At 54.2% G+C, this 14,297-nt stretch overlaps 1 protein-coding gene across 3 annotated transcripts in view; it reads left to right on the top strand.

The window, feature by feature from the left end:
* Positions 1-14,297, top strand: part of PDZD7 (PDZ domain containing 7) — a 23,800-nt gene continuing 9,503 nt past the window's right edge. The window contains exons 1-10 of one of the 3 annotated variants that reach the window (XM_021672956.2): positions 1-61; positions 723-1,113; positions 7,060-7,200; positions 7,531-7,705; positions 8,429-8,605; positions 8,872-9,019; positions 10,441-10,501; positions 11,706-12,101; positions 12,563-12,785; positions 14,008-14,278. In XM_021672956.2, the coding sequence (XP_021528631.2) occupies positions 888-1,113; positions 7,060-7,200; positions 7,531-7,705; positions 8,429-8,605; positions 8,872-9,019; positions 10,441-10,501; positions 11,706-12,101; positions 12,563-12,785; positions 14,008-14,107 (1,647 nt within the window). In that variant the 5' untranslated portion in view covers positions 1-61; positions 723-887 and the 3' untranslated portion in view covers positions 14,108-14,278. Of the gene's footprint in view, positions 62-722; positions 1,114-7,059; positions 7,201-7,530; positions 7,706-8,428; positions 8,606-8,871; positions 9,020-10,440; positions 10,502-11,705; positions 12,102-12,562; positions 12,786-14,007; positions 14,279-14,297 lie in introns of those variants that run through there. The other 2 variants (XM_012439343.2, XM_012439342.3) reach the window with 2 other exon arrangements.

Below are 14,297 nucleotides of genomic sequence, written 5' to 3' on the forward strand. Positions count from 1 at the left end.
AGTAGCTCTCGCCTGCGGGTGGTCCTGCCTGCAAGGCAAGCGGCGGCGCACCAGCGACCAGGTGAGCGGGGGCCAGACACAAAGGGGTGGCGGGCCTGAAGGGCTGAGTTGGGGTTGGGGTGCTGCATTCTGAGTCGCAGAGCTTCTTGAGGGAATTGGCCCCAGGTTTTGTTTTGCCCGGGATGTCATGGGACCCCTCTCCAGCAGATCGCCCCCACAAGCTTGGGAGAGGTCTATGCAACCTCTTTAGACCCAGAGTCGCAGCCTGAAGCCCAGGGGTGTTTGGGGGGCCTCCTCGGCCGCAGCTGTCTGAGGTCCACGCCCCCCCACCCCCACCACCTCAGGCCACCCCCATACCTACATATGTATGAGAGAGGTGATGCCATGAACTGTCTGGACCTCTTTTATCTCACACCGCTTGAAGCCCAAGGGCCCGCAGTAATCCCAACTCCACTCTCAACCTCTAGTGAGGACTGGGGACGAGAGTAGATGACTCAGCTGCGAGCAGGAATGAGGGATAAAAGGTTCCCACCGGCCTTGTATAGTCAGCGACAGTCCACAATGGTGCCTGGACAGGGCAGTTCTCTGGCCTGGGGTGAGACAGGAGGGGAGCCTAAGGCATGGGAGGGCAGGATGCTTAAACTAGCCGGGAGGGGTGGAAGTTCTGGGGGCAGCAGGGGAAACATTTACACCCCTCCCTTGTCCTTGCTCTCCCTGTCCAGGCCTGGAGCTCACACTTCTGAGAGGCAGCGCAAGCAAGGGCCTCCACGTTGCTTATACCCCAGCCTGGCACAGAGGCTCATGGAGCTCGAAGCGCGCAGGGCTGGCCTCTCCAGGGCTAGCAGATTCCTTCTGGACCCGTAGGGTGCCATCCCAGCCCAGCCACCATGGCGCACGGTTTCGCAGTGGGCTTCGACCCACTGGGCCTAGGAGACCTAAGCTCCAGCTCTGTGAGCTCCCTCTCCTCTCGAGGCCACCTAGGCAGGGACTCAGGCTCCACCGCAACGCGATACCTGCTAAAGAAGCAGCAGCGGTTGCTAAATGGGCCCCCCCGCGGAATCCGAGCCTCATCACCCATGGGACGCGTCATCCTCATCAACTCCCCCATCGAAGGTGGGGGCAGGGCCCAGCCACTGGCGTCAGTTGGAAAGGGTGGGGGTAGGGGACAGTGGGAACTCAGCAGGAGGAGGCAGAGCCAGTATGAGTGGGGGAATTCAAGAGATGGGAATCACAGGGAGGTGGCAGGCCACCTGGGAACCCGTACACTCTTCCTCTCCTGCTCTTAGCCTCTCCCCAGGCCAATTCTGCAGGGTGCCAGGGTCGGAGATGGGTCAGAGGAGGGAAACAAGGCCCTGGCAGCAGGGAAGGACATGTGTGTGGTCTGCTAGCCCCAGGTGGGCAAGGCAGGGGATTGAACTGGACTCTTCCTCCCATGGACTCTGCCTTTCTCCAGATCCATTTTTGTGTACTTCTGAGGGGTGGGGCAGAATGGAGGAGTACATCTTCCATCCACCAGTCCATTGTGTGACAAGCTCTGTGCCGGGCTTCCAGGAGTCAGTTCCCAAGCGGGTAGACAGCATTCAGGGCTTCAGTGCAGAAGGAGGGGAAAGAAGGCAGTGCAGCAAATGTTCAGAAGAGGAGAGTTGAGGGTGGGGAGGGAGCTCCCTCAGGGAGGGGGAGACCTAAGCTTATGTAGTTGCTTAATGCCACTTCAAGGAGCACCAATTCTATACAAGCCCTGGGGAGGTGTTACAGGGGACCTAGAGAGAGATCAGGCTCCATCTTCACCTTCCAGAAATCTCCAGTGTAGCAGGACAGAGCAATAAGAACAGCTGGTGGCAGGGGTGAGCTATCACCAACAAAGGCTGGAAGTGAAAAGCATGGAGCATGGTGGGTGGGCACTTAGGAGCCAGCCTGGCTGCAGTGACAGATGTGAGGCGACCAAGAGCTGGTGAGCAAGACAGGACCTTGAATGCCAGGGGTGGAGCTAGGCCCCCTGGGCCTGGGCTTTCTGTGGGCAGGACCAGATAAATATCTCCAGCTCCTCTCCTCTTTCTCAGCCAGCAGCACTCCCCTGGCTGGATCCCAGACTGGACTGTTCAGGCCCTGCTCCTCCCCCTTTGACCCAGCAGGGCATCTCTGTTCCCCTCCCCAGGCCAACAGAGCAGGGCTGCGGGGTGGGGGGGAACATGTTGCTCAGGGAGCCGGCTTTCCTCCCCCAGTGGCCTGGCACACTCACCCCTGTCATCCACCGGTCTATGCCTCACCCTCTGGTGAACAGCAGGGTACTGCTGAGGGTCACCACTGTCATTCTGGTCACGGAGCAGAAGTCTCCAGAGGAGCCAGGAGACATTGGGGAAAAGGGAGGCAGGCATCGCATCGCTGCCTTTATTAGCCCCATTCTATTAAAAGAACTATGCTATACTCCTCCCCAATAAAGTCTCTTTCTCTTTCTCTCTCTGTCTCGCCCCACCCCTTGCCCATGTATGATGCAAGGGCTGTTTATACTTTCCCTCTTTTTTTAATTTTTTTTTAAGAGGGAAAAGGTCTTGCTCTGTTGCCCACCTAAGCTACAGTGCAGTGCAGTGGTGTGATCACAGCTCACTGAAGGCTCAAACTCCCGGGCTGAGGTGATCCTCCAGCCTCAGCCTCCTGAGTAGCCAGAACTACAGGCATGCACCACCAAGCCTGGCTAATTTTATTTATTTTTTTTTGTAGACACAGGGTTTCACCATGTTGCCCAGGCTGGTCTGGAACTCCTAGGTTCAAGCGATCCTCTGGCTTCAGCCTCCCAAAGTGCTTGGATTATAGGCATGAGCCACTGTGCCTGGCCTATACCGTCCCTCTAAAGATGCTCTTCCAGGAGTTTCATGATTGCTTTCTCTCTTTGCCTCCTGCTAGTGCCACTGTGCAGCCAAGGAAGCAGCATCTCCTAGCAAGTGAGAGACTCGGGGGTTTCTCTGACCACTTGGCCTCTACTCTGACTAGGCTGAGACTCTGAGCTCAGAATTCTCCCCTTTGCCTGAGCACAGACAGCTCCCAAGTCCCCACAGCCTGGAACCCTGCCCCATGTTATTATTTAGATCACTCCCAGGGAGTAAAGTAGATGATAAGGAATAAACAGTGGGAAGGGGGACATTGCCACATACATCAGCCCCATGAGGTCCCACCAGCTCCTTAAACTCAACTGGTCCCAGAGAAAATGCATTACCTTTAATCCAGGAAAGCATTACCCTTAATGCATTTCTCCTCATTCTCCTAGTTTGTCCATCCATCCATCCATCCACCCACCATCCATCCATTTATTCTTTCACTTATTTAAAAAAAACTTATCAAATACCAAGCACTGTGCAACATATTAGAGATACACTAGAAGAGAATTACAAAGACCCTACCATGATTGAGCTTACAGTCTAGTGAAAACAGATAAATAACCCAAATAAGCGAACAATGACAAAGGATGGGAAGAGTCAGAAGGTGATCATTTGATGATATGATAGAATAGTGCTTCTCAAACTTTAGATGCCTCAGAATTGCTGGAAAGGTTCATTCAGGGATAGATTGCAGCACTCAGTCCAAGAGCTTCTGGTTCAGAGGGTCTGCGGTAAAGCAAAACAATTTCCATTTTTTAGCAAGTTCTCAGACCACACTGACACTGCTGATCCAGCACCAAGCTTTGAGAAGCCCTATAAGAAGGACTCACTGGCAGGAGGGGTAGGACACTCCAGGAAGCCTTCTCTGAGAAAGTGGTGCTTGAGCCAGGAGGGGAATGAGGAAAAGGAGCTGGCCTTCTAAAGGCCTTGGCAGGAGCACTGCAGGCAGAGGGGCGCTGGAGGGGCTTGGCCTCCATGAGGAACAGGAAGAAGGTCAGTGTGGCCAGAGCTCAGTGAGGGAGGGGAGGGTGGCTGGAAGGGAGGGCGGATGCATGGGGAGGGGAGAGCCCAGGCAGGGCCTTATAGGGCATGGTGAGGGGAGATTGGAGGTCTAGAAGCAGGATCAGGTGTTGAAGTTTTTAATCAGGGAAAAGACTGAATCTAATGTAAAAGCTGACTCTGGGTACTGTATAGAGAATAGCTAAAGGGGGCAAGAGTGGAAGCAGGCATAGAGCCAGGGCTGCAATGGGGTGCCTGGGGGAGAGGCTGGGGCAGTGAAGGTAAAGAAGCTTCCCTCCTTGCAGGACCCAAGCTCCTGGAAAACCTCAGATTTCACATCCCCTGACCCAGGGCCCTAGGGAGGCCCCAATGAGGCCCTGAGGAGAGAGGGTTGGGAGCAAGGGAGCAAAAGACTCCTTGGCTAAGGCTGGAAGGCTCCTGACATCTGTGTAATCTCATCAGCTGGGAAACCCCCGCCCCCCATGTCTGTCCTGCACCACCCCTGCCCACAGGCTCCCCTTAGGGATTTCCTTCTGAGCTGCCCTGGCCATGCACTGTAACCTGACTTCTCTTAGATCAAACTGAAGGGTGTATGTGTGTGGGGTGTGTGTGTGTGATTTCTCCCTGTCAAGAAGCACCTCTAGAGTACCCAAGAAGAAATCTCAGCTTCTCCCCTGGGACCCAACTTACCCCTCCAGCCTTCTCGCTTTTCTGTAACTGGAAGGCCTCCTCAAGGGCTCACAGCTGAGCCTCGCTGGCTCCTTCCCCTTCGTCAGTGCCCCCACCCCCCAACCCATCCAAATCCCACCCATCGGACTCCTTAAAGGAACCTTACCTGGGCCGGGCACAATGGCTCACGCCTGTAATCCCATCACTTTGGGAGGCCGAGGCAGGTGCATCACTTGAGGTCAAGAGTTTGAGACCAACTTGGCCAACACGGTGAAACCCTGTCTCTACTAAAAATACAAAAATACCAAAAAAAAATAAAAATTAGCCGAGCATGGTGGTGGGCTCCAGTAGGCCCAGCTACTCAGGAGGCTGAGACAGGAGAATCACTTGAACCCGGGAGGCGGAGGTTGCGGTGAGCTGAGATCACACCACTGCACTCCATCTCGGCGACAGAGTGAGACTCCCATTTCAAAAATAAAAGAAAAGAAAAGGAATCTTACCTGACAGCTTCAGCCTCTAGGAACCCCCTTCCCCGCTACTTTCCCCAGTGTGATGGAGAGGACCGCCTTGGGCAGATACACACGGCAGTGTGGTGTGGTTTGGGGTTTCTTTCTCCATGTAGCCAGGTAGTTCCTAGAACCCTGGCTTTCAGAATCAAAGAGTCTAAGAGATGGAAGGGGCCTCAGGGATTCCAGACAGGGATTTGCTGGGTCTCAGCTTGCATGCCTCCAAAGATGGGAAGCTCACTATCTGTCCTAGAAAAGCCCTTTCCTTTCAAGGCCAGGGTGGTGGCTCACTCCTATAATCCCAGCACTTTGGGAGGCCAAGGTAGGTGGATCACAAGGTTAGGAGTTCAAGACCAGCCTGGCCAACATAGTGAAAGCCCGTCTCTACTAAAACTACAAAAATTAGCCGGGTGTGGTGGTGCACGCCTGTAATCCCAGCTACTCGGGAGGCTGAGGCAGGAGAATCACTTGAACCCGGGAGGCGGAGATTACAGTGAGCTGAGATGGCACCACTGCACTCTAGCCTGGGTGACAGAGCAAGACTTTGTCTCAAGAAAAAAAAAGAAAGAAAATCCATTTCATTTCCAACAGCTGAATGTTTTAGAGTTTTTTCTTAGAAAATCTGCCTCTGTCTAATTCCACTGTGTGGGCAAGAGTACTGCAGGCAGGTTCTGTCTTCTGGCTCACACAGCCAAAAACATCTAATGCTTTCCACAGGGTAGCCCTACAACCATTTGAAGATAGAGCTAATACACTAATTTATGCTGCAAGCTGATGAGGCCAGACACCCTCAACTGTGCCCCATAGAACAGAATCTTGAACCTTCTTGTCTGTCCATCTGACCCTCAAAGTAACAGAATTATTTATTAATTTGGCTTACCCCAGGCCCACGGGCATGTGAAGCTCAGTAAGCACTGATAAACGCACACACACACACACACACACACACACACACACACACACCCATATTAGGCAGGAAGGAGAACAGCATTTTTTTTTTCACTCTGTCACCCACGCTGGAGTGCAGTGGTGTGAACACAGCTACTGCAGCCTCGACCTCCTGGGCTCCTGCCTCAGTCTTCCATGTAGCTGGGACCACAGGCATATACCACTACAGCCGTCTAGAGAATAGTGTCTTTATTATTGAGTTCTGTCCCACTAACCTCATCTTCTTCCATACCCTCCTGTCCCATGGTCTCAAAATCACTCAGAGGGGACATGTGGCTCGCACCTGTAATCCCAGCACTTTGGGAGGCCAAGGTGGAAGAATTGCTTGAAGCCAGGGGTTTCAGGCCGGTCTGGGCAACAACGTGAGACCCTGCCTCTAAAAAACAATTAAAACGAATCCAGGCACAGTGGTGTGTGCCTGTGGGCCTACTTGGAAAGCTGGGACAGGAGGGTTACTTGAGCCCAGGAATTTGCAGCTGCAGTGAGCCATTATCACACGACTGTACTCCAGCTTGAATGACAGAGCAAGACCCTGTTTCTTTAAAAAAAAAAAAATCACCCGGGGCCGGGCGCGGTGGCTCACGCCTGTAATCCCAGCACTTTGGGAGGCCGAGGCGGGTGGATCACGAGGTCAAGAGATCGAGACCATCCCGGTCAACACGGTGAAACCCCGTCTACTAAAAATACAAAAAATTAGCTGGGCACGGTGGCGCATGCCTGTAATCCCAGCTACTCAGGAGGCTGAGGCAGGAGAATTGCCTGAACCCAGGAGGTGGAGGTTGCGGTGAGCCGAGATCGCGCCGTTGCACTCCAGCCTGGGTAACAAGAGTGAAACTCCGTCTCCAAAAAATAAATAAATAAATAAATAAATAAATAAATAAATAAATAAAATCACCCGGAAGGGACTTAGAAATAGACTGTCCTCTCCCACTGCATTTAGGGTCTTATGTGCCTGTATGACTGTGCCCAGCAACCCAGCCTTTGCAGGCCCCAAGTTGGGGGACCCGGGGGCCCTCTGTGCCCAGAATGAATATGGGGGCATCCTTAAATCCCTGTCCCTGCAGCAAACAGTGATGAAAGTGACATCATCCATTCAGTCCGGGTGGAGAAGAGTCCAGCAGGGAGGCTGGGCTTCAGCGTTCGGGGGGGCTCAGAGCATGGCCTGGGCATCTTCGTCAGCAAAGTGGAAGAAGGCAGCAGGGCAGGTAAGCAGAACCCCCAGGGTCAAGTCCAGGCTTAGGATGTGACTCCAACCTCAGAATGGCAGGCAATGCTGCTGTCAGGGACAGAGGGAAGAGTCCTCAGCTCTGGAGGGCCCGATTGATGGGGGGACAGGGCCCACCCTCAGGGCAGAATGGTTTGAGGGACAGATCCCTAGGCACTGGGAACACTCAGCCCCTCTCTGATGATCCCCACTCTGATCGAGGAGCTCAGTTTGACCCCAGGGAGCTTCATCTGATGGGGGAGGCTCAGCCCAATCCTGGGGACCCTTCTCCCAAGTGCCCCATGCCAGCCACTCCCATCCTGTGGTGCAGAGCGGGCTGGCCTGTGCGTGGGAGACAAGATCACAGAGGTGAATGGGCTGAGCTTGGAGAGCACCACCATGGGTAGTGCTGTGAAGGTGCTGACCGGCAGCAGCTGCCTGCACATGATGGTGCGGCGCATGGGCCGCGTGCCGGGCATCAAGTTCTCCAAGGAGAAGACCACGTGGTGAGCAGCAACTCCCTCATCCTGGCCCTGGCCTTGGCCCAGCCCACCCCAGCCCTACCACCACCCAAAACCCATTGGTGGGAGAGGCTTCTGCTCCTCTTGCTCACTGGCATAGGAAACGCAGGGTATCCCAAGGCCTGACCTCAAAATAAGGAGAGGCGAGTCTCTCCCCTGCCCTCCTCCGATAGCTCTGCTCTCCCAGATCCCAGTGGCCCTGCTCCCACATTGCTGCTGCTGCTGTGAAACTCGGGGACAAATACCACCTCCCCACAGGGATGCTGGAAGGATTAGAAATGGGGCCTAGCCTGGGCAGCATAGTGAGACCCCTTCTCTAAAAAAAACCGGCATGGTGGGCGTGTGCCTGTTGTCCCAGCCACTCAAGAGGCTGAGGTGGAAGGACTGCTTGAGCCCAGGAGGTTGAGGCTGCGGTGAGCCATGATCACACCACTGCATTCCAGCCTGGGTGGACAGAGCAAGACCCTGTCTCAAAAAAACAAAAACCAACACAAAAAGGAATGGGCCTGTAACATTGCAGCTACTCAATAAAAAGAGGTGATTAGGCTGGTTTCCCAGCTAATGAACCTATGTCCCACTGAAGATCTCAGGCCTGGGGAGTCCCCCAAAGGCAAGCCCCGCTTTCCCTGAAGTTGGCAGAGCTGCTGGGAGGGTGGTGGGTGGCAACGGATGGAGAACCCAGCCTGAGGGTCCCCTGCTGTTGTCCAGGGTGGATGTGGTGAATCGGCGCCTGGTAGTGGAGAAGTGCGGTTCGACGCCGTCCGACAGCAGCTCAGAGGATGGTGTCCGGCGCATCGTCCACCTCTACACAACCTCCGATGACTTCTGCCTGGGCTTCAACATCCGCGGGGGCAAGGAGTTTGGCCTGGGCATCTACGTGTCCAAGTGAGGGCGAGGCAGGAAGTGTCTCGGGGTAGAAATGAGAATGTGGCCTAGAGTGGGGCCCAGGATGGGACATGGGGATGGTCAGCAAGTGAGCCTGGCCAACCACTTGTCTCAATGAGGGTCTGGGAGTGGGGCGGGAGGCCCCAGTAGGAGGGTCAAGGAGCTGAGTGGGGCAATCTTGTGTCAAGAGAAGGGGGTGTAGAGCAAGTGAGGGAGGGCAGACCAGGAGCCCATCAGACTGATGCCTGATCCCTGTCTGGCCCCAGAGTGGACCATGGTGGGCTGGCCGAGGAGAATGGCATCAAGGTGGGGGACCAGGTCCTGGCAGCCAACGGCATCAGGTTTGATGACATCAGCCACAGCCAGGCCGTGGAGGTGCTAAAGGGCCAAACACACATCATGCTGACCATCAAGGTGGGCGGAACTGTGGGGGTTGGGAGAGGCCAGGCTAGAGGAGGGGCTTCCCAGTCCACCCTAGTTCTTAGTTATGCCCACTGCTCTGCAATTGATGACATTCCCACAGCCACTAGAAGGAAGACAGGCATTGTTCTCATCCCTATTTTGAAGAAAAAACTGAGGTTCAGAGAGGCACAGCAACTCACGAACAGGTCACTTCTTCAGCTGGTCAGTGACTGGACCTGGTTGCAGTTTTACTCCCCACGGTGCTAGAGTGGTGCCCTTTTTTATGAAGGGTAGAGGCCTCGGGTTGAAAGGAACAAATATCTGGCCCAGAAGGGAGGAGTGGTGGCTATGGCTTTGGGCAGGATCTAGGTGGTGGGCATCCCCAAGGGCATAGAGCAAGGAGGGCTGGGCTGGGGCCAGAGGTTGGATTTCACGGGAGTTGGCTGGATTCATTATTCATGTGGGTCTCACACTTGTCTGAAGATCAAGTCTTCTCACTCTGGCTCCTGGAGGAGTGCGGGCCCAACCCCAGCCCCTGCTCCTCCCTTCTGCTTCCCCAGGCCTTCACCTGTATGGTCACTGGGTGTCTCCTCTGCCGCCCTCCCCCACCCATTTCCACCTCTCACCCACCCCATGTTCCTTTTCCTTCCTCTCAGACTATCCCAAAACACCTCTCCTCACTCCCACTCTGCCCCTCATTCATTCAGCATTTTTTTTTTTTTTTTGAGATTGAGTTTCGTTCTTGTTGCCCAGGCTGGAGTGCAATGGCGTGAACTCAGCTTACCGCAACCTCTGCCTCCTGGGTTCAAGCGATTCTCCTGCCTCAGCCTCCCAAGTAGCTGGGATTATAGGCATGCACCACCATGCCCGGCTAACTTTGTATTTTTAGTAGAGATGGGGTTTCTCCATGTTGGTCAGGCTGGTCTCGAACCCCCAACCTCAGGTGATCCACCCGCCTCGGCCTCCCAAAGTGCTGAGACTACAGGCATGAGCCACTGCACTTGGCCATTCAACAATTTTTGAGCACCCGCTATGTGCTGGCCACTGTGCCATATACTGGGGCTACAATCGTGAACAGGACAGATGAGTTCTCTGCTACTGAAGGAGACAGACAAATCAACTAGATGCTTGCAGATGGTGACAAATGCACTAAGAAAATTAACAGAGAGATTAAATGGAGTCATTCAGGAAGGCCCTTGTATCTTGGGCTCAGGGCAGGCCTCCAGGCATAGTGAACAGCAGGTGCAAAGGCCCTGAGGGACAAAGGAACTTGGCATGTCCACAAAGAAAGTGGCCTGCGTGGCCAGAGCATGATGAATTTGGAGGAGAGAAATTAAGTTGAACGTTTACTCCCATCCTGTCACCCTGCTGCATTCTCACTCTCCCTTCTCACTGCTCACCCTTCCCTCCTGTGCCCATCATGCCCTCCCCAGGAGACCGGCCGGTACCCTGCCTACAAGGAGATGGTTTCTGAGTACTGCTGGCTGGACCGTCGTAAGTGGCTGAGATCTCCAAGATTGGAGGGAAAGGGCTGAGGCCTGAGGGTGGGGCCAGGGTGTCTGAAGAAGAAAAGGGCCAGGTGCGGTGGCTCCCACCTGTAATCCCAGCACTTTGGGAGGCCAAGGTGGGAGGATCGCTTGAGCACAGGAGTTTGAGACCAGTCTGGGCAATATGGGGAGACCTCATCTCTACAAATAATAATTTAAAAATTAACTGGAGTGGTGGTGAGGGCCTGTGGTCTGTGCTACTCAGAAGGCTGAGGTGGGAGAATTGCCTGAGCCCAGAATTTTGAGGCTGCGGTGAGCTGTTGTGCTACTGCACTCCAGTGTGGGCAACACAGTGAGAAACTGTCTCAAAAAACAACAACAACAACAACAACAACAAAACAAAGCCAGGTGCAGTGACTTACACCTGTCATCTCAACACTTTGGGAGGCTGAGGTGGGTGGATCACCTGAGGTCAGGTGTTCAAGACCAGCCTGGCCAACATGATGAAACCCCATCTCTACTGAAAATACAAAAATTAGCTGAGTGTGGTGGTACATACCTGTAATCTCAGCTACTCGGGAAGCTGAGGCACAAGACTCACTTGAACCTAGGAAGTAGAGGTTGCAGTGAGCCGAGAATCACTTGAACCTGGGAGGCAGAGGCTGCGATGAGCCAAGATTACACCATTGCACTCCAGCCTGGGCAACAAGAGCAAAACTCTGTCTCAAAAAAAAAAAGAAAAGAAAAAAAAGAAATAGGTATTATTACCCCCATTTTACTCATGAGGAAACTGAGGCTCTCAGGGGTGAGCGGGGACTCAGCAGGTAAGCGGTGGTGTGGGAATCACTGCACTCCAGCCTGGGCCATAGAATGAATGAGACTCTGACTCAAAAAAAAAAAAAAAAAAAGTAAGAAAAGGACAGGAACCAAGACCCTTCACACAGCCCAGAGCTATTTCTGGGCTCCCCTCTGAGAATCTGCGGATTCAATGCAGGCTCTCCTAGGGTCTGGGGTCTCAGTGGATGATTCGAGAAGTGACATGCCCGAGGTCAGTGGCAGCATTTTGGAGCAGCGGGTTCCCTACCACTGAGGTTCTAATCCAGGCTGCTGCCTGACCCTGCCTCCTCCACCCCTAAGCCCAAGGGTGGTCTGCAAGCCCAGCAGGGCCCTGAAGCAAGCCCGCTGACCCCTGGCTTCCCCACTTCCTGCAGTGAGCAACGGGGTGCTGCAGCAGCTGTCCCCAGCCTCTGAGAGCAGCTCCAGCGTCTCCTCGTGCGCCTCCAGCGCCCCCTACAGCTCGGGCTCCCAGCCGTCGGAACGCATAGACGTCTGCCTGGGACCGGAGGAGCCCGGCGGCCGCGGCCCAGGCTGGGGGCGGGCGGACACAGCCATGCAGACGGAGCCTGATGCAGGGGGCCGGGTGGAGACCTGGTGCAGCGTGCGGCCCACCGTCATCCTCAGAGACACCGCCATCCGCTCAGACGGACCCCCGCCCGGCCGCCGCCTTGATTCTGCGCTCTCTGAGTCCCCTAAGACGGCTTTGCTGCTGGCCCTCAGCCGACCCCGGCCCCCCATCACGCGCTCCCAGAGCCACCTGACCTTGTGGGGTACGTGGGGGATGGGTGGTTGCTGCTCTTTCTACAGCCTCTGCTCCAAAACCTGACTCACACCCGGGCTCAAACCTCCGTTTGCCCCAGGCCTTGCCCCAGCCCCTGTCCAATCCAAGCTCCAGGCTGCTCAGACCCTGCTCTGGGCTCCACTTTAAATTAGTCCTGGACCCCACACTCACACTTAGTCTCAGCTCCTGGTCGTATCAGTTTGTTCCCCCAACCAGCCCTAACCCCAGCCCCTGGATCCTGGAGTTCCCTGGCCTATTCACACACACATGCTTCTCCAGCTGGCCCTCAAGGGAAATTCCTTACATAGCCACAGCTGTGCATGGGGGAAAAAGGTCAGAAAGTCAGAAGAGGAACCCCACTCCCACTCCCCCACTGCCCCCTCCTCTCCCTTCTCTCTGCCCCTCCCCACACCCCTGCCCCTCGTCCTTTCCTTCTGCCCACCCTTCCAGCCCCCCGGTTGCTCCCTCGTGTCTGCAGAGGAGAAGAAGCTGCGGAAGAAGAAGTCGGGGTCCCCTGGGGAGAAGGGTGCCCTGCAGCGCTCCAAGACACTGATGAACCTCTTCTTCAAGGGAGGGCGGCAGGGGAGGCTAGCAGGGGACGGGCACAGAGAGGCCTGGACACTGGACAGCAGGAGCCCGGCCAAAGCCTGCCCTCGCCTGGACACAGAGAAAGGTAAGTAATGGGTGGATCAGACAGGAAGACAGGGTCAAGTCCACTGGCTTCAGCATCCAGGAGTTCTGGGTTGAGATTCCCACACCACCTCTTACCTGCTGAGTCCCCACTCAACCCCTGAGAGCCTCAGTTTCCTCATGAGTAAAATGGGGGTAATACCTATTTCTTTTCTTTTCTGGTTTTTTTTTTTTTTTTTTTTTTTTTTTGAGACAGAGTTTTGCTCTTGTTGCCCAGGCTGGAGTGCAATGGTGCAATCTTGGCTCATTGCAACCTCCACCTCCCAGGTTCAAGTGATTCTCCTGCCTCAGCCTCCCAAGGAGCTGGGATTACAGGCAAGTGCCACCATGCCTGGTTAATTTTGTATTTTTAGTAGAGATGGGTTTCACCATGTTGGTCAGACTAGCTGGTCTTGAACTCCTGACCTCTGGTGATCCACTTGCCTTGACCTCCCAAAGTGCTGGGATTATAGGCGTGAGCCACCACACCTGGCCGGTAATACCTATTTATTTAAGAGTAGTGGGGAGTAAGCGAAACAGTGTATGCAAATCACTTAGTACATTGTCTGGCATATAGAAAGTGTTCAGAAAATGTAGTGGTCCTTGTTATACTGCCTCATCTCCCCATTTTATAGAAAGGAAAACTGATGAATCATAGCATAGCGAGGACATGGGAGAGCTCTGATCAGATCCCTGTCCTCTTGGTGGTGGCAGTAGTAGGGCACACTTTTCCTAGGGCATTTGGCTTCACCTCCCCTGGTCAGAGTTCCATTGGCTCAATCCAGTTCTAGAAGCATCTTTGAGCAAAGTCATTTCTAGATTAGAGCCGGCAGAAGGGCCTAGCTCAGGGCATACCCATGTCGGGGTCTGCCAAAGGATTCTCACAAGAGGCCCTCTCATCTCGCTGGTGAGTTTCAGAGACTAGACTAAGAATGGATCAGTTAAGATACTTGGAGTTGCACGTGACAGAATCTCAACTCATACTAGCTTTAGAAAGTATTTCTGCCAGGCTTAGTGGCATGCGCCCGTAATCCCAACTATTTTGTTTTGTTTTTTTTGAGGCAGGGTCTCGCTCTGTTTCCTAGGCTGGAGTGCAATGGTGTGATCTTGGCTCACTGCAACCTCCGCTTCCCTGGCTCAAGCGATCCTTCAACCTCAGTCTCCCAAAGTGCTGGCATTACAGGTGTGCATCACCATGCCCAGCTAATTTTTTGCATTTTTTGTAGAGATGGAGGTTTTACCATATTGTCCAGCCTAGTCTCAAACTCCTGGACTCAAGCGACCTACCCACCTCAGTATCTGAAAGTGCTGGGATTACAGGCATGAGTTACTGCACCTGGCCAATCCTAACTACTCTGAAAGCTGAAGCAGGAGGATCGCTTGAGCTCAGGAGTTTAAGAGCAGCCTGAGCAACATAGCAAGACCCTGTCTCTAAAAAAAAAAAGTAAAACTCTCTCCCATGAGTTGGCTTCGCTATTGTGGGCTTTGCCGACTTGGAGGTAAGATGGCCTCTATC

This window comes from Aotus nancymaae, unplaced genomic scaffold (genome assembly GCF_030222135.1).
Source record: "Aotus nancymaae isolate 86718 unplaced genomic scaffold, 86718_ANA_hifiasm-v0.15.2.pri h1tg000010l, whole genome shotgun sequence".
NCBI classification, from domain to species: domain Eukaryota; kingdom Metazoa; phylum Chordata; class Mammalia; order Primates; family Aotidae; genus Aotus; species Aotus nancymaae.